Raw genomic sequence first — 19,066 nt, 5'->3', positions numbered from 1 at the left:
TTACAATAAGTGGGAAAAGAAAACATTAAATGTATTAAATCTTATTGATGTATGATTAGAAAAGGCCTAATTGACTCGACTCTACTGAAAGTACAAATTTAAGTGAAAAATATTAATAAACCCAAAAAGTTGATTAACTAAATGAAAATATATTTCTACAGAGGCAAATTCACTTTTGATAATGATTTAAGTACGTAATCATTGATATGACTCCAGCCATACGTTTGATCATAGGATATTATATGTTTTCCTACTCTTTGTAAGACTTGGTCTTATAATTGTTAAGATTAGAGTAACTTGTGATCAGTGGTGCAGGTTTAACTACAGACTGGGTAAAGACCTGCTTGACTGTCCCCTTCCAGCTGTGTGGACCCTTCGGGGGCCCCTTCTCTTCCCTTTACATCATGTGTTTAAAAACGGCCCCCGGCTGACACTTGATTTCAAGCTTGGTGACACTTCCCTTCACTTTAGCACAGTGCTGTGCAGCTATTTCCTTATAGGAAGACATTATATGTTCACGGTAAAAAAAACATTTATAGTGAACACAATCAAGACTGAAGATATTTTCTGTCTTTGCAAACGCACCACCGGGTCCAGCTCAGTGGCGCTCCACTGTAAGAGAGAAGTCATCTCCATTCATTGTCCCTCACTAGGAGTTCATCAATTAGCCTGTTAGCACAGATAACATTGACTTAATGAACCATTACTTTAACTAGAATAATACTTCCCTTTTCCCAATTTAATGAGGCCGCTAATTGTCCTAATTTGCGTCTGAAACCCCGGCTTTAAGATTTCTCTCTTTGCTCTCCAGAACCACCTCCATTGCTCGGGGTGTGTGGGGATAATTACAGAGTAGACTGCTCCCAACATCAAGGGGTTCACTGTTGCTGGTGCACGGTGCTGTGACAAAGAAAGGAAACAGTTCTTTGTTAGGAAATGAATGAGCCTTTAATTACAAAACAAGTGGATCACTAGATGATCCACTGAGGCCTACAGTGGATCAGTGGAGAAGGAGAAGTCACCCAAAGAGTCATAGGGTTAAAAATCACGTGTAGCTATTCATTTGTTATATATACAATTTGATATGGTATCAAAACGTGTAAAAGAGTGGGACAGATATGATTCAGGAGGCGGACCCACATGGAATACGTTCAAAATATAAACATTTTAAAATGACATTGTACTGTAAAAGATACGAGAATATATGTTATTCTATTGTCTTTGTGATTTGTGTCCAAAATATTCTTTAGTTCTCTGGAAAGTTTCCTAAAGCAAAATGTATTCTACTAATTTGAAATAATATCAACCATCCCAGTATATAAATATGGAAAATGTTCAGTTTCCAAGTAATCGATTCCAATAACCAAAGTTATCTATAGTCAATGCACTGTTAGTGCCATCTTATCTCTCTCCAATGAAAATTACAGACTCATAAATGAATGCTGCATTAATGTCGCAGCCATATGTAGCGTGCATGGATGTATAATAGTCGTAGAAAGGTGTAACAATGTCTTGAACAGGTGGACAATGAAACAGAGACACAAAACTTCAAAGTGAGGCTTCAGAATATACCGTTGAATTAATTATGGCTTGCTCGAGGCCCTGGTTTCCCCGACTGTGGCTCCCCAGGGATATGAAGTGAAGAGGTTTTAAGGCGTCCCCAGTGGCAAGAGCGACGGTTTAATTTCCCTATTAGGTCTGCTTCATTTACTAGAAATTAGAACAATGACACAATGTTTTATTATTGGAAGGACTCTCTCTCTCTCTCTCTTTTATCAGCCTGTTCATAATGAGGTAAAATGGAACAGGAAATGTTGCCGAAATGAGTGTTTCTTACAGCGACCAGCTTCAAACAAACAGTGTGATTGGTTGAGAGGCATCGAGACCACTAACAGGGTCTGGTGTCTAATTAATATGGTTATTCACAGTTGAAAAGCAGTGACAGTAGCGTGTACAGTAGGAGTTAGCGCTGTGGTTTGCTGGTTGTGTTTTAAATAGTTGTAGGTCAAGATAAACCAGTTGCCAAGTAAATGTTACATGTAATGAAACCATCTGCTACAATATGAGTTATTGAAATTGTAGTGGCCTTTTGGGCACATGCACCGAAGTTTAAATTAGTAATATATCCTACACAATGTGTTTAATTTGACAAACAAAAGGACATTCTGGTCATCACGCATACAGAGTCGTCCAAGACTGAGTCCAGGAGCTTGTTCCAAAACCCATAAATCAGCTCTTGCTCTGTTTCTGACTGGGTCCTGGGATTTATTCAGAAGTTTTGTTCAAATATTTCCATAAACCTATACCTCAGGAGCCAAAGCAAATACTCTGCTGGTTATACAAACAGGTGAAGGTTTCCTGTCTAAGCCTGAGCAAAATCAATGAGGCAGATTTGTCATCACTAACGGAGGTGGTGGTGTATCTGCAGCTGGTGAAATACGTGCCTGTGGTTTTGGAAAAAATCCAAACAGGGACGTTATTTGAGAAGCTTGGTTGCAGATTAATAAAACAGCTGGGTCCACCTGTGGATGTTGGTTATTTGCAGTAGCTTGACAGGTGTTTAATTCATCGTATCGACTCATGTGAAGCTTATTGTTGTTGTGAATATTTTCACATTGCAAAGTTCACCGCTAAATTAGTTATAGCAGCATGTGATAGCATAAATACCATGGTATGGACGAGTCTGTGAATCTTCACAGACATAAACCATCAGAAACTCCCCGGATGTTTTGCTGTTACTTCTTGTTCAGTACATCTCTTGTTTGTTGCAACATGTTATCACTTCTCCACAGTGATGGATGTTAACTTTAAGGACATTTAAGCATTTATTTCTGTCATATACGTGCTTGCAACTTGTACCTCGACTCCATTTAAGCTGGAAAAACTGCACTTTGTTTTCCACTAGATTTATTTGTATGCGAGTCAGTCGTTACAAGTTACATTGCACATTTAACAGCGCTGTAAATAGAACGGTGCAGCTTGCAAAACTTAAGGATTTAACCATTTTCAAGGCAGTTAAATATATTGGCATTGACATTAAAATGCTCTGTACACATTAAGGCATCACGATCCATCCGAGGACCATAACGCTCAGAGGGTGCAATGATTTCTACTTTTCATACCTTCAATACATTTTGCTGAAATGGAGATTTTTTGTACTTGCAAGCTGTTGCATTTTTGGATTATTTGTTGCAGGCTAAATCATCCACCACCGCCCAGCTATCATTGCATTCACTTAACTCAACTCTTTGATTTGTAATGGAGGCCACCATTACAAATGGATTTCATGGCCCTCAAGGATATACTAGGAACGAAAGTTGCCATAACTTGCCAGTTGACAGTTTGTGTGTGTGTGCGCGTGTGCGCGTGATAGGGAGACACAGCCGTGCACACACCAGTCTCTCCATCTCTTGCGGGAGGTCAGTGGAGGTTGACCTCACATGTTCCCTCACACCTCCTCACCACGCCCCCCGCTCACGCCCCGCACCAGATGGGAAGTGTGGACGCAGGGTTGCAGGCTGTTGCGCTGGCACTGGTGCTGGTGGAATGAAATATTCATGTCGCCCCCCCCTCCCCACCCAAAAGAGAAAAAGAAAAATAATGGACACCCCGGGACGGAGAGCGTGTGCCGATTTATTCAAGTGAAGAGTAGGCCTCATTAAACTGCTGGCGGAGGGGCGGGTCACGGTGATTTTCTTTATGCGACTGTCACACACACAACAACATGGAGACTGGACCCGAGGAGGAGGAGGAGGAGGAGAAGGAGGAGGAAGGTAGTGATGGTGCCCAGTGTAAGAACTTGTCCGACTCTCCATTACCGCAACAGCATCAGATCTCCGCCAGGTCCACTGGTGCTGAGGAGACCCGCTCCTGTAATTGATGATCTAATGAGTGATTAAAGCGTCGGAGCGGCGCTGCACACTTGTGTGTGTGCGCTGCGGCATATGGGAGACGTGCACGGCTGACACTGCTTGTGACAGAGGTGCGCAGTTTGGGTGGGGTGCCAGGGGACACCAGCTGATAGGCACAGGCCAGGGAACCCACGTGACCGTTAATAACTGTAGTCTAATTTATCTTTGTTCCTTTAGGTAGTTTGAAGGAGACGAAAGCTTCATCTCTAACAACAACACTACCACTAATAATAATAATCCTAATCATAATGAAAGAGTCCCATGATGTACTATTATTACTACTTCTTATAATAATAACCATTATCATAATTATAATAAAAGCTTATCTATTATTCATGTTTATATGAATATTCACATTTGATAGTAATTGTAATACTGAGAGAAGATGTATGCGTTTGTATTAGGGTTCTTTTATAATCCAACGAAGGGATTAGCCAAATGCATTGGCATGAGACAGAAATAAATGTTATTATACTCATATTATTATACTCATATATATAAGAAGAATGATGAATAATATTCATAATATTCATCATTCATGTAACGTGGAAAATTCCAATTGTGTACTCTGTAATACTGGACACCATTTTGTATATTCTACATTTTACTGGAAGAAGATGCATGAGTGAAGTCATAATTCTAAAAAGTAATGGGCCAAATAATTATATATGGAATAATACTGTAATAATATGGATAGTTGAACGTCCTCCAATGTGGTTCATGTATGTTTTGAAGCTTGCTAATCTCTAAATGATTCATAAACTGCCTTCAGACAACAGTTATCAGTTATGGTGTCTCTGCCATAGACAGGTGCGTCTCCGGCCTGGTCTCCCACCTGTTCCTTTTATTATTCTTCTGCAAATAATCCTAGGGAATATCCTCCACCTTTTACTGTTTGTTTGAGAACAAACCCCAGCCCATGCCAACTCCTTCAAGGGTGAGACCCAATGAAGAAGTCAACTCCAAACCATGGTCATGTCGTTTTTCCATGGACTGAGAGCAGGGCGGAGGTCCATGATGATGATGATGATGTTGTTCAAATCTGAATGATAGTGTGTGTATAAGTATAACATAAAAAAGAGTTTGGGTGGAAAAATAAAGGAGCTAAGAACATGTTGGAGCCTATTGTTCAAAGTTGTTAAATAACTAATAAGTGTAAAAGCATTTTTGGCGTGCGCACTTGTTACCTTATTGTGGCTATTTCGGGGGAAACGCACTGGTTCAGCCAAAAGACGCAGCCAAGTTTTTGGACTGAATAAGTTCCTCAGATCATCTTGATGCTTTAGAAAACTATAAACCCAGCTCTTAAATGATTAATACTGGCGCCCCCCGCCGCGTGGGGATAATAACAAGGTCGTGATTGAGTTACAAAGCACAATGGGAGAAGAAAAGTCGAGCATTGTCTAATTGTTCTTTGACAGGGTCAGAGGGGACTGTGCGATTGGCTGCTGCCTCCTAAGGCTGCGAGGCTGTCAGGCTGTCTGCGGGCTGCATGGGAGTGACACCAAGGTGACTGAGGGGAGGCCGTATAAAATGCTGCTGCGGTGCAACCCACCCCAGAGACGAGGACAGCAGCCAGCCTTCTCCTGTGTGACCTTCCCCTGTCGCGCACGACCACGGGCCCTTTACCGCGATGACCGCACACGCACAGAGCTCCAGCTGGCCGGAGTACCCCGAGGATTTCAGCCTGGCCCACATCAACTCCAAAAGTTGGATGGCTTCAAGCGCAGTCCGCGCGTACTCGCGGAGGGACGCGCACGGCGCCACAGACGCAGGTATCTCACTGGAGAGATTCGGGCCAATGTCGAGTGAGGACCCCGAGTGCGTGTCGTCCGCAGAGACGGACTGCGAGAGGGAGGCGGAGGGAGGCCAGCGGAACCACTGCGGCCCCGTGAAGCACCGGCGCGTCGCAGCCAACGCCAGGGAGAGGAGGAGGATGCACGGCCTGAACAAAGCGTTCGATGAGCTGAGGAGCGTCATCCCGTCGGTGGAGAACGAGAGGAAGCTGTCCAAGTACGACACCCTGCAAATGGCGCAGATCTACATCACGGAGCTGTCGGACCTCCTGGTCGGCGTGGTCCAGACGGAGTGCATGAGTCCGTGTCAAGGCTCGGCGGACAAGGCCTCCATGAGGGGTCACACCGCCTCTCTGGGTCACCTCATCATACTGGGAGCGCCATCCGAGCGGGGGTCAAACCAATCCACAACCTCTTTCAGTGATGGGGAGTCCTCACACCTCAGTGACATGGAGGAAAGTCAGAGTGGGAGACAGTGACAGACATTCACCACCGACCGCTTACACTCAGTGTCTGTTTGGGAACCAAATATCACAGCTTGTAGAAATGTTGATCATATGATTGAACTATGTTCTCCTGTCATGATTTTTTTAGCTTAGATGTTGCACAGCCAAATGAAAGAAAAGTTCTGGTAACAGTCAAAAACATTTTCTAAGATCTTTAATTTTTTACTTCCTTAGGCCATCATGAACTTCCAAGGCCTTTTAATGCACTTTATATGCTCTGAACATCACTGGTGACATTTCCTGTGTCATTGGTGACATTTGTATAAATTAAAAACAATTATTTTGATATTTATGTTTAGCTATGGGGTATTTTATGATAAGGATTGATTTTGCTACAATAAAGATATAGTTATGAAAGCAGTGTGCCTTTTAAGTTGTGTTTGTGTTTTTCATGTACGACCCATTGTTGTACATTGAGAAGATTACTTTTCAATATCTCCACAATGAGAAGCAGAGTGAAATGTCTAAATGCAAAAAGCAATTTCCACACAATTATTCTTTCCATATTGTGGCAGAACTCTTGATTTATATGCGGCACTTGTGAAAAAATTAAATAGAAGAACAAACACAAAATCTGGACGAAGCGAGTCCCCAAAGATGATGTGTGACTCACAGACTGTCACAAGGAAACACTTCCCCCCCATAATTAGACTGTCCAATAATCAGTCGTTCTTTCAGCTTATCAACTAATGGCGATGTCATAGGGACCCGCAGCGTCTCCAACATTCCAGCAGTGACGAACAACACTAATTAAATCCTGTTTTCAAAAAAAACTAAACAAGCCCCAGAATAAAACAACAAGAGTCTGCAGATAAACATAATGAAAGTCTGCAAGCCCCCAAAAAATTGACACGTGATGTTTCAGGTTGGAGATTTTGAAAGATGTTTGGAACAAAATATGCCTCATGACTATTCATCATGGTTGAAATGGCTCCCCCTCATCTGCCTGGTAAATAACAGCCTAGTGAGAAAATGTGGGGCCGCCCACTCCGGAGGGAAGGGGCGGCTGGATCTTTGCCAGGTCCTTAGAAAAGAGTCCTGCCAGTTTGTATTTAAAACTGCCAGGGGTCTCACTGTGGGTGATGCCATGGGCGGAGTAGCTGCTGGCCTCCTCCATCTCATCCCTGTCTTCCGCCTCACGTGCCTGAGTATTGAACCCTGCCTGGTTGACATTACTCAAAGCGGGCCAACGCGGGTCTTTGGGCTTGAGGTTGAGGGCGGAGAGAGCAGGCAGGGGAGGGGGGCAGGGGGGAGGCTGGAGAACAGGTTGGCAGAGGGGTGAGGAGAAAGGCTGTCGCAGGGGGTTTGAGGGAGAGTCATATCTTTTCACTTCGGAGTAGATGCACTCCGACTCATCTGTCTCAGGATCCCGTCGGATCAGAGGAGGAGTGGATCTCCTCAAGTTGTAGTAAATGTTGTCCTCCATTTCACCCCCTAGGCTTACAGAGCCCAGGGAGTAGCACAGCTCATCCTCACCTACATCTTCAACAGCCTCCTGGCTGCTAGAGAGATGAGGTTTGACCAGAGTGACTTTAATGGTAGAATAGAGGATGGCAGAGTCGTCCTCTGCGTCAACAGGGACATCTGCAGGATTGTAAACAGGAGGACCAGCGGCTGCAGGGGGGAAGGTACAGGTATAAGGAGACTGGTCATATGACCATCTTCTGCTGATGTTGAACGCCTGAGCGGAGGACCTCCTCTCTGCAGAGCAGTGCTCCAATATGACCCGGAGGATCTCAGGACCATGAGGGGACAGGAAGCTGAACACGCCATCTCCTGACTGAGTGCGATGGCTGACTTCAATGCTGAATCCACCCTGTAAACACAGCCATTCATACACATCTTAAAGGAGTGGCTTGAGAACAAGAAGGGGAAAAAAGCTAAAAACACATTTTCCAAAATGTTTAAGTGTTGCTTTCAAGATACTCCATTAATCTCAGTAAAATATCAGGTCCCTCATTGTGATGGTATTTGAATAAACTAGATGAGTTGGTATTTGACTCAAGGACGTAACCGTTTTGCGGATATAGATCAAACAAACTGCCCTTTACCTCAACTTCACCAAATGTGCGTATGAGTGTGTACGGCCAGCAGTAGATGATATGGCCGGTGTAGAAGGCGAGCAGAGTCACAGCTTCTTCGTCCGGGGAGAGCAGATACTCTCCAGCCAGTCTGCACCTCCTGGATGCTTCTGTGCTCTGGACTGTCACTCGGTACTGGTTCAGTGGAAGGATCGGATCTAAACACGAGGAGATGATATTAAAATATTTCTTAAGCATCGAGCGGCTGATATTGCTGGCATTCTTCCAATCGCAAAATGGGAAGGCCTGGACATGTGCAATCTATGAGGAAAACAAAAAATAATGAATTTACATGTATATAAACTAGTGCTGTCAAAAGATTAAAATATTTAATCGCGATTAATCGCATTTATGTCATAGTTAACTCAAAATTAAACGCGATTAATCGCAAATTTGTATCTATTCTTAATGTCCCTTCATTCATTTTTTGGGGTTTTAATGCTCTATCAACATGGACAAGTGGATTGGCTTGCTTTATGCAAATGTTTCATTTTATTGAAAAACAACATGACAGGGCACTACAAAATAGAATTATAAAGTGCACATTTCAGATTAATAAGAACTCAGCCTATAGTGCAGTTAAACAATGGCTTAATATTTTATTTTTTTCAAGTTTGCTGTGAACATAGCAGTCAGGCCTCTCAAACAGACAAGCAACAAAATAACAAACAAACAAAATACACAGGCAAGTGTCGGCCTACTTTGAAATAAATTAAACATCGAACTTTGTAGGGCTATTTGAGTCCTCCTCATATTTGTGGAAAATGTATGAAATAAGAAGTACCCTGTTTTTAAATAAATAAAAACATATAGCTTCAGCCTAATAGCTTACAAATATATATTTTAGTTGGCGAAATATTAAAACAAAAAGCGAGAGCAGGTCAGACTGGAGGCAAACACAGATACTGAAGCTCGGTAGAAACCAACTGCAGCTTCTGCTCTGATCGAGAAGCTGAGGCGCTGATCTCTGATCAGCTGAGACCAGAGAAACTCTGTGTTTTCACTGTTTCCATAGTTAAGAAGCAGTCAGTCACTGAGCTCTGATCTCACTGTGTCTCTCTGAGCGAGTGCGCAGGGGCAGGGGGCGGGGCTACGGTGCGCTATCTGGAACCCCACACACACACACACACACACACACAGACACAGACGCACACACACACTCGCCCGCTCCTGGACTTCATGACGGCCTGATACAATGATTTTTTTTTAAAGTATTGTGACTTAGGCAACCACCAACATGCAAAAGCGTGAGAGTTGGCAGCTCTGCGTTAATCTCGCGATAAAAAAATTAACGGCGTAAAAATAGGTTTGCGTAGCCTGACGTTGTCAGACTCACAATTCTAGTCAGAATGTGAGTCTGAGACCGCTCCATTGGGCTGTGATTATGGGGCGTGTTTCAATTGACCAGGAAGTAAAATTTCTCTTCGCTGAATTGGATAGACCTAAAACCAATCAGAGCAACGTAGTATGTGACGTATGCTAAGCAACATATTGTGAGTTATTTACTGACCGGTTTACACAGGACGCTTCAGCGCAGCGCCAAGCCTTAAATAACAGCTGGCTCCCATCCGCTCCCATGTTAAAACTTTGTGCGGGTCACACCGGAGGCTGAAGCACCGCGAGGCAGCCTTGGCGCAGCGCGGGGCTTCATCCTCCGGTGTGACTGGCACTAAGCCGTGCAGCGATCTACTTGATCAACGGGTGATATTATTAGCGCTGCCCGGCGGTTCAGCGTCGCTTCCGTGTCCGGTGTGAACAGCCAAGCGCCGGCGCGATAGGGATTAGCACGGTGCTTTGGCGTCGCCTCCACGTTCTGTGTTCCTCTTTCAAAATGAATGCGCTGTCGATGTCTTCTGAAACAGACTCAATGGCAGCATCTACACATCTCAGCTCGCCAGCGGCAGGCATGTTTGTTGAAAACGAATTCAACCCAAGGGCACTTTGATGACGTGGTTGATTAAGTTACCGTTGATCATCTGTCAATCATCGTATAAAGCCCGCCCTGACAATCTGATTGGCCCGGTCGGGCATAATTTTTCCTCAACGGAGCGACTCCAGACCGAACTGCCAGACCAAAAATGTTGTGGGCTGGGCTAAGTTCGTCTGGCATCCAGGCTAAGGTTTGCGTTAACGCCGTTAATAACGCCTTAAATGACAGCACTAATTTAAACCAGAGCTTGCTTAGAGAAAATAGAGAATGTGAATCGGAAATTAATATTTAAACTGTCTGATCGTCAGGTCTGTTTCTTGCAATATGGGACTTATTTTTAGGGACTGTACAAAAACTAAGTGGGCGGTGAGGGAGGTAAAACCTTATTTTCGCTTTATAAAAAAACAAAACAAAACCGAAAACACTGTCTGTGAAAATAGTCACATACATGGGTCGCCGGTTTCTGTATTGATTCTATGATTATTTCAGTCTTACTCCACATGTCACAAATGCAGTGCATGAACAAATAAAACAAAGATATATTTCGAGCTGCAGGAGCAGTCGGCACACAGCACCCTGAGGTGTATCCATCTTTAACCTATCTATATTATCTGTAAATATTATTTTTATTCCATTTGACTTACTTTCATCTTTTATATTTATCGCACTTTTTAAATCTTGTATACAATGGTTAGCATGATTGTGTATTCATTTACTCTTGGCTCATCAGTCAATTGTGAGGCAATGAGCTGCAGAAATGAATTGATTGAGTGACTGACGTTCCATCATGTTCATTAATTTGAATCTTAGTATTTTCTAATGTGCACCAATTTTAATATTTAAAAAGAAAAAAACTCAAATCAGCTAAAGGATGACATTAGCACATTTTTCACGGTTATATTTGATTATTTGTTGATCGATCAGCAGTCCGTCTTACTGGTTTTCCATGATGAGTAAAGGTCATTGTTCTCCATGGTGAGGCCATTTCCTCCCTCCAATCCCCTTTTGTCTGATTCTTCTGGATCCTTCTGTGAACACAGGGACATGGTAAATATTGAACAAAGTGTAAATCACCCTCTTATCACCGTTTTACGACTTCAAAGTGGTAAGATGCAAGAAGGAGCATAGCTTGTGCAAGCACAAGAATTGGAGAAGTGAAGTGGCAGAAGTTGCAGATACCACATGAACTTCCTCATTGTGCTCTCTCTCTGTGACCGTGGATAAGGTTCATTCCCACCTTTCCCAAATGAAAACACAAACCCTGATAAGGGGGAAAGTTGTACAGGTAGAGAGGAGACATGTACGATACCTTGAAGGCCAGAAGAGAGACGGCACTCAGCCAGTCCTGGCTCGTCGTGGAGGCCAGGGTGTAGGTGCACTGGGTGGTCTTCAAGTAGAAGGCCGTACACCCTCGGGGGCAAGACTTGTCTGGAGCAGGGGTGACGACGAGGCAGTCACAGAGACGCACCGTTTTTCTGTCTGGCGTCTTCTGACGACCCGCCCTCTTCTGGTCAGTAACATTGTTTTTGTCAAGGACAGTGAAAAGCTCCAACCGGCCAACCGCTGTGGAACTGGGTTTGTACAGCACCATCCATATTTTACGCCATATTCTCTGTTGTAAAGAGAGCACAGGTCAAATGTAACTTTCTCTATCGATAAGTGACTGATGCAAACTAAATGCTTGCTGGAAACTCTGTTTAGATGAAAAGGTTAAAATAAATAAAATATATAAATAGGACATCTTCTATAGTTACTATCAATTAATAGTCCATGAGAAACACCTGCTGATCTAAATTATTTTTATGAAACAATACAGACAGGATAAACACAGCAGGCTAAGCATTGACCCACATGCATGTAAGTGGTTGTTAATGGTAATGATTTCCATACAGGTTAATAGTAACTAAACAGACACTGATGTTGTCCTATCTCAATGTAATAGAGGGAACGTGATTGTTGACTTGCATCTTATGGAACATTTAAATAGAGAGAGGGTACAAAGACTGTCATTCTTAAAAATTGACTGAATGGCTCAACCTGACAACAAGACCCAGGTAGAAACATCTTCTAGATCCAACTTGTATTTTGGGAATAAAGAAACAAAGCAGTTTCAAAAATATGTATATAACATTGTGTTTTTTCTGGATAAAGAATGTTTGCGTTTTTTTTTGTGCTTAAACTGCTCTGCATGATTCACTAAAGCCGTGTTACTGTCTTTGCACTCACTCCACACAAGACTCTTCACATCAAGACTTTGATCATCTGACTAATAGTCGTCTCACTAACTGAGCCTTTGCTTAATTAACCAAAAACAAAGTAAGTTGTTCAGTTGGCACTTAATTAAAAAATAACACAAATAAACATGAACAACAATCTTCTCATTCTCACAAACAATAAAAAAAAATCCTTAAAACTTACTTTTCCAAACTTGACTCCCTGTTTGTACAACAGCCCTTCCTTGAAGATGTCATCCATGCTGGTAAGCTTCAAATATTACACTGCAGCACAGCACTCGTTGCTCTGAGGTTAACACGTTTAAATTGATTTCCTAAGCCACTTAAATATGTTTCCTTTACGTCACAGGCAGCTTTCATTTTTATCGGCTAGAGAACATCTACCACAGCTAAAAGTCAACTCATCTCTCATATGAAATTTTATTGTTGCCAAAGAAAGAATACAAAGGTGGTGGGTTGCTATTTTCTTGAGTCACACTTCCCTTTGCGCGTTTTAGCAACTTCCTCACCGTGCAAAACCAGCAGCGCACCTCTCTGTTTTTCCAGATGAGAACAGATGAGATCAACACCATGTACATTATAAAGAGGTTTTATTTACAATTATCAGTATCAAAAATGTATCTTACAAAGGCTACACTTACACAACAAGAACAAAATGAGAAAAAAAACCTGCAAGGAACCAATCATTTTATCAAACAGATCTACAGACGATGGTGGCTGATAATATAATTACACTTCCTTCCTATATTCACTGACAACATATTTCAGTTTCAGTGTTTCCTCTCTTAGAAAAAAAGCTCTTAAAAGTCCATCGAGCTATGAGCCAGGTAGTCTTTGCGCCCGATGTTGGTGACCTGCTTGGTCTGCATGGCCTCCAGCTTCGGACAGTCTGTGATACGATGACCGAGACCACCGCAGAACGTACAGCCCCTCTCTCCTGTGAAAAAACAAAATCAAATACATTAGTCTTAAAACACTCCATGCCTGCTTCTGGGGGTTCTAATCGTACATCTGTATAATTTGCCAATAGTGAAGAGCACTGTGGACCCTGAGGAAAAAAAGGAAACTAGAATTGGTGCGACAGACTCACCTTTGATGTCCAGCATGGTCTCGTCTCCCGTCTGGAGAACCTGGAGAACGGGTGGAACCTTCTGCTTGGCTTCAACCAGCAGGGCTTTCAGGTCCATCAACACAGACTCATCTAGGGGGAATGAAAAAACACACTTACTAATAACGTCACTTTCATCACAGAATTTGCCTTTAATACAAGACAAATACTTGGACAATTACTACGCCTATAAAGAAATCATTTAGATTTAGTTGGTCGTTTTTCTCACCGCAGCCTTTATTGATGAATGTAGTAGCGATACCCGTCTGGCCTGATCGTCCAGTTCTTCCAATTCTGTGGACTGAAATGAGAGGATTTCATCAAACCAGCTCAAACTATTTAATGAAAGGCTTATTTCTACTGATTTTAAAAGGGTCCAGGCCAAAGATGTATCCTCTTACCATAGTTCTCTATCTCTTCAGGCATGTCATAGTTCACTACGTGCTGAATAGCTGGGAAATCCAGACCTTTGGAAGCGACGTCCGTGGCAACCAAGACGTCTTTCTTTCCTTCTTTGAACGCTTCGATGGCCTTCGTTCGTTCCTCCTGATCTGAAAGAAAAAACAATCACCACACAAGGATTAATGGAAAATGTGAGGGAAGGGTCTGCGGTTCTTTCTGTTCAAGGCAGAATTGAGACACATGGAGGCAGGATGCCATCTATTGGTCATGATGAGTAACTACATCGAAGCTGGAGGCAATGCTTGGTTGAAACCACTTCCAGATACAGTGATCCTCCTATTCCGATGTTCTGAGAGCAATGTATATTAATGATTAGAATAAAGTTCTTTGTACCTTTTCCTCCATGGATGGCCACCGCCTCAACTCCTTTTAGCAGCAGATACTCATGGATGGCATCTACATCAGCTTTCTTCTCAGCGAATATAAGCACCTGTCATACGAAGACAACATTTTTTTAGTGTCTTTTGACTTTGAGTTTTGTGTATTTCAGGAATGTGTCAGTGTAAAAAAAAACTTACAGGAGGTGTTGTTTTCTGCAGGCACTCCAACAGGTACACCATCTTGGCTTCCTCTTTGACGTATTCCACTTCCTGCATATACACACAAAAAAAACACAACACAAAGTCCAGTTCGTTCAGTTTGAATTATAAATTAAATACATTAAATACCCCAACTGAGAAAGCACTATAGTGTTAGAGAGAAAGAGGAACATACCTGGATAACATCCAAGCTGGCAGCACCGGCCCGACCCACATTAATGGTGATGGGTTTGACCAGGGCGCTCTTGGCAAAATTCTGGATCTTTTTGGGCATAGTAGCACTGAACAGCAGGGTTTGCCTTTGTCCCTTGAAAAAGAAAAACGAGACATTTTAGTTCTACTTCCGCCTCATTAACTCACAAATCTAGGAATACATCTCTCAATGTTCAACCAAACTTTGGTCTGGAAAATAAACCTTCAACATCAATGGACACAAAGCAGCGTGGTGGTCAACCATGCAAATGTATAGGTGGTGATCTGCACCAGAATCAAGACATATTTAAACAAAGTCTCCATAAATACTAACCTAACTTTTCTTAGTCAGACAAAACATTTTTTAACCAGCTCAGAAATTTATGTTCATGTCTAAATCTAGCTGATTTTTTTTCCATTACCTAGTGAAAAGTCTTTTTGAATTGATCTCTCCAACCATTATTATACAGCTGGGCACTGCCAGGCTGGTTTTGTGAGGTTTTATAAATCGACTGCATTCGATGTAACTAGATGCGGCCATCCGGAGTTAATGTCATAAAAGGAGGAGCTCACCTTGAAATAGGAGAAGATTGTCCTGATGTCTTCCTCAAAGCCCATGTCAATCATCCTGTCAGCCTCGTCCAAGGTCAAGTAGCGGCAGATGTCCAGACTCACCATCTTCTTCTGCAGCAAGTCCATGAGTCTGCCGGGGGTGGCGACCATCATGTGGACACCACTGTAATAAAGAGGAACCACAGATTCAGAAGGACAATCAATCCAATGAATGAATCTACTTTTAACGGCAGATTCTGAATAAAACACAAGCACTAAATATTTCACACAGACTTCTCCTCCAACTTACTGTTTTACTACCTCCATCTGGTCCTTGACAGACATTCCTCCGATGCAGAGGGCAGTGCGCAGCTGAGGAGCTCCCTCCTCCTCCAGCAGTTTGCAGTAATACTCGATGATGCCGTGCGTCTGCCTCGCCAACTCTCGCTGGAAAAACAGGAGACATGTCTAGATCAGATATCCATTGTCGGAAAAAAAAAAGTCGAGGTTGCTCACAGTAATGGTCGTCTGCTTAGAGCCCTGCTAAAGTCACTCTTTTAACCTGAGGTGTGTGTGAATTCAAACAAATGTACATGCAGTATAAACCACAAAAGCTTGGATCAAAATTACACTTGTGTACACCACTGAACTGATTTTGCATGTGATCACACGCAAGACTCCATAATTGATTTGAATCGGTGCTATCAGTGAAACAGGTTTGTCTTACCGAAGGACAGATGATGAGTCCATAAGGTCCCTCTCTTTTAAAGAAAGGGAGTCTTTTTTCTTGCTCCAGTGCAAACATCATGATGGGCAGAGTGAAAACCAGAGTCTTTCCTGATCCAGTGAAAGCAATGCCAATCATGTCCCGGCCTGAGAGACTGTGGACAAACAAGATCAGTTCATCTACATGTAACATGTACTTTACCTAATCATAGAAATAGTGGGTTTGCAGTGTTTGTTCTCCAGCGTTTATATAATCCACTTACACTGTGGGGATTCCTTGGATTTGAATCGGTGTGGGATGCACAATGCCCTTCTTTTTCAAACCCTTTAGAACGGCTGCAAACAAAATAAAGATTTGTTAGTCGTGCTCCACCATTTAAGGCTGCATACAGAAAGACAAAGCGTGGTTTCCATGTGTGAGAGAAGGAGTGTGAGGTAACCTGGTGGTAACTTCATCTCTCTGAAGCTTTTGATTGGAGCAGGGACTCCTTCTCCATCAACCAGGATGTGAAACTTCTTCCTGACGCGCTCATGTCGGGTGTCTGGCATATTCAGGATGTAGCGCGGTGGCTTCCAACTAAAAAAACAATAACCAGGTTAATTGATAAGAGAAAGAAAACCCCACAAAACACACATTCAAATTAACATATATTACTTTATTTAATTCCCTAATGAAACCCTCACCTTGTTTTTATTGGATCATCATATATGATACCTTTGGCCATTTCCTTCACAGACATCAGCGCTGAGAGAGGAGGGTTGAAAGTCCACAGAATTAGTTGTTGTGATTTAAAATCATTTTAAATAGACAGATTTGTCAAAGTACATTGGATTCCTAGGAAGTATGAAAGTCTTATAATTTTACCTCTGCCCTCTGCAACGCTCTCAAGAATCTTCTCTTCCTCTTTCAGCTGCTTCTCCTTTGCAGACTCTTTACGGGCTGTAGATACACATGACAAAACCAATGCAGTCATGCTAAACAAAATGAAAAGAAATCAAAACAGACAAATTTAAAAATAAAGAGTGTGCCTTGTTTGATCGAGATACCTTCAGCTTTTTCCTTGAGGACCTGATGCTGATCAAGGAGACTGACATTAGAGCGAGGACCAAGACCCTCCTCCTCATCCCTCTGATCCTCCCCGCTGTCCTTGTGGTCGTCGTCCACCGCCTTCCCTCGCAGGCGTAACATTTTCTGTTGCTGTGGGACAAACACATAAAAAACATGCAAACAATAAAGTCAGTTTTGGTCCCGAAAATCAAACAACAGATTCTATCATTCCCGACTATTTCATGACGTTTCAATAAGAGAGTTCGAACCAACTTACCATTTGATGTTTTCGAATTTTGACTGGGACGTAGGGAACATAATCGTCATCTTCTGATCCTTCGGAGCCAGACCTTTCACCCTCCCCATGGGATCTCTGCACAAACACATCACCGTTAGCAGTTGCATCCCCTCAGGGTGAGTCTTTGGTTTCTTTAGCACAAAAATGCTTTAAATAGAACTTGGCCATGCAATAAACATGGAGCAAGCACCAGCTGGTAAAGAGGATCATACAGTGACATTGATTAAATGTGACTGATCTGTGGAACCCAGGGTCACACGCTGGTGTGCAGACATATGAAACATATCTGTTTTTTATTTTATATAAACTGCTGGAAGAGGCCAAGTGGCAAAAAATGATATCAAGGTAAGAATATTCACATCCGGCTATATCAATAATTGTTATATATTTGTTTTTGATTAAGACTGATTTTCGCTCCTGGGTGAAGATTTTGGTTGACAATCATGTGATGAACATCTAAACGTTTCACCTAACTGAAGTAGAACAATGAAAAAGAAGTAAATTGACCTTTATTTCACCTTTTGTTATATTGCTATTGATGAAAACATTGTGATCACTATTGATATCGTCTAACTGTAAACTTTTTGATCAGCAGGAAGGACTGCATCACACCATCTCTAGTGTGTAACTGTGGCTGACTGTAATTTTAGGCTCGTCAATGGAAAATTAATTTTCTTCACTTTTATGCATGTTAGAAATAACTAGATGATTGTTTAGGCCAAATGGATGGGGGCAATTGTACAAAGCCACATGTTTATACTTTGAACTAAAAGGGGCTTGACTGGTAGTGAGAGGTGTTTTAATGAAATTGATCCGTTATCTATTGTTTAAAATGAATAGTTACTGATGATAGAAGACTTTCTTTCCCCACTTGTCAACACAAGCTACCAGATTAATTCTTGGCTTGAGTCACGAAGCTTTATAAAATGAGTTTAGATGATCAACACAACCCTGACTCACTCGGTGCTTCGGCTGAGAAACCATGGAAAATGAATCTGTTTTCAGCTGCTCGGCCTTTAACTTGTAAATTCACTTTATGAACACAACACTTACTTAAGAGTCCATTATAACAAATGGTAATATTTCTCAGAGCCTTATTCCTTCAATGGTAAGCGTTGTCTAGTTTTCAAGGATCTCTTATAGCTGGTGCTATGGCGAGCTCATCACGGAGCTTTAAACATTAATTACAGCTGCAAACTAAAACTTCCACATTTCCCAGACACGTCAGTTTAACTTCAATTAAGTCACGTTTTGTTGAATAAATTACACAATAGAAAACATATCTTGTGTCCTCAAAAGATCAAAATGCTATAACGCGTCTTTAGCTAGCTTTAGCCAACGCTAGCTAGTGTAGCATCCTAATGAGGTGAATACACGTGCGTAACTCACCCTTTTGAGTCGATTTTCGGATTCCATCGTCTTTCGCAATACAGTTAAACTACCGGATTACCTGAGACACGGAGGTATTTACCGAATGCTCGTAATGCAGTTTAATAAATAAAGCTAATGCACATGTTTACACAACACCGGAAGCTGCTCTGACGCTGTACGGGGCGCTTGACGGGTCAAACCTCATCGTCATGACCCTGCAGCCGAAGCGCGATTCCGTCTGGTGCTGCAGGAAGGGGAGGAGCAATGAAGCGTCATGGAAACCAACACTGAAGTTAGATTGAATTTAGAAAA

The 19,066-nt window shown here is 42.3% G+C and overlaps 3 protein-coding genes across 3 annotated transcripts; 1 reads left to right on the top strand and 2 right to left on the bottom strand.

The window, feature by feature from the left end:
- The first annotated feature begins 5,455 nt into the window (after nt 1-5,455).
- atoh1b (atonal bHLH transcription factor 1b) lies at nt 5,456-6,539 on the top strand. Its single transcript, XM_062393945.1, has one exon. It carries the CDS (start codon nt 5,545-5,547, stop codon nt 6,184-6,186), a length of 642 nt encoding a protein of 213 aa, XP_062249929.1. The 5' UTR covers nt 5,456-5,544; the 3' UTR covers nt 6,187-6,539.
- Nucleotides 6,540-7,005: 466 nt separating this feature from the next.
- Nucleotides 7,006-12,954, bottom strand: dok3 (docking protein 3). Its single transcript, XM_062394355.1, has 5 exons — nt 12,643-12,954; nt 11,534-11,836; nt 11,162-11,252; nt 8,265-8,452; nt 7,006-8,029 (listed from the first exon to the last, which is right to left on the bottom strand). The coding sequence occupies exons 1-5, from the start codon at nt 12,697-12,699 to the stop codon at nt 7,175-7,177; spliced, it is 1,494 nt and encodes a 497-aa protein (XP_062250339.1). The 5' UTR covers nt 12,700-12,954; the 3' UTR covers nt 7,006-7,174.
- Nucleotides 12,955-13,031: 77 nt separating this feature from the next.
- Nucleotides 13,032-18,954, bottom strand: LOC133959103 (probable ATP-dependent RNA helicase DDX41). Its single transcript, XM_062394204.1, has 17 exons — nt 18,773-18,954; nt 17,363-17,458; nt 17,085-17,235; nt 16,903-16,977; nt 16,722-16,782; nt 16,478-16,614; nt 16,301-16,373; nt 16,039-16,192; nt 15,622-15,758; nt 15,333-15,495; nt 14,743-14,874; nt 14,547-14,618; nt 14,362-14,458; nt 13,968-14,117; nt 13,796-13,867; nt 13,549-13,659; nt 13,032-13,395 (listed from the first exon to the last, which is right to left on the bottom strand). The coding sequence occupies exons 1-17, from the start codon at nt 18,797-18,799 to the stop codon at nt 13,259-13,261; spliced, it is 1,845 nt and encodes a 614-aa protein (XP_062250188.1). The 5' UTR covers nt 18,800-18,954; the 3' UTR covers nt 13,032-13,258.
- Between the last annotated feature and the right edge of the window lie 112 nt (nt 18,955-19,066).

Source organism: Platichthys flesus, chromosome 8 (assembly GCF_949316205.1).
Source record: "Platichthys flesus chromosome 8, fPlaFle2.1, whole genome shotgun sequence".
Taxonomy (NCBI): domain Eukaryota; kingdom Metazoa; phylum Chordata; class Actinopteri; order Pleuronectiformes; family Pleuronectidae; genus Platichthys; species Platichthys flesus.
Note: the sequence above shows the minus strand (reverse complement) of the source record. Positions and strands in the feature narration are given on the sequence as shown.

Coding starts and splice junctions, on each gene's coding strand:
- atoh1b (XM_062393945.1), top strand. CDS start 5,545: ATGACCGCACACGCACAGAGCTCCAGCTGGCCGGAGTACCCCGAGGAT.
- dok3 (XM_062394355.1), bottom strand. CDS start 12,699: ATGGATGACATCTTCAAGGAAGGGCTGTTGTACAAACAGGGAGTCAAG. Junction 8,453..11,161: donor TTACTCATCATGGAAAACCA/GTAAGACGGACT, acceptor CCTCGTGTTTAG/ATCCGATCCTTCCACTGAAC. Junction 8,030..8,264: donor GCACATTTGGTGAAGTTGAG/GTAAAGGGCAGT, acceptor CTGTGTTTACAG/GGTGGATTCAGCATTGAAGT.
- LOC133959103 (XM_062394204.1), bottom strand. CDS start 18,799: ATGGAATCCGAAAATCGACTCAAAAGG. Junction 16,193..16,300: donor ATCCAAGGAATCCCCACAGT/GTAAGTGGATTA, acceptor GTTTGTCCACAG/TCTCTCAGGCCGGGACATGA. Junction 14,619..14,742: donor CCAGCTTGGATGTTATCCAG/GTATGTTCCTCT, acceptor GTGTATATGCAG/GAAGTGGAATACGTCAAAGA.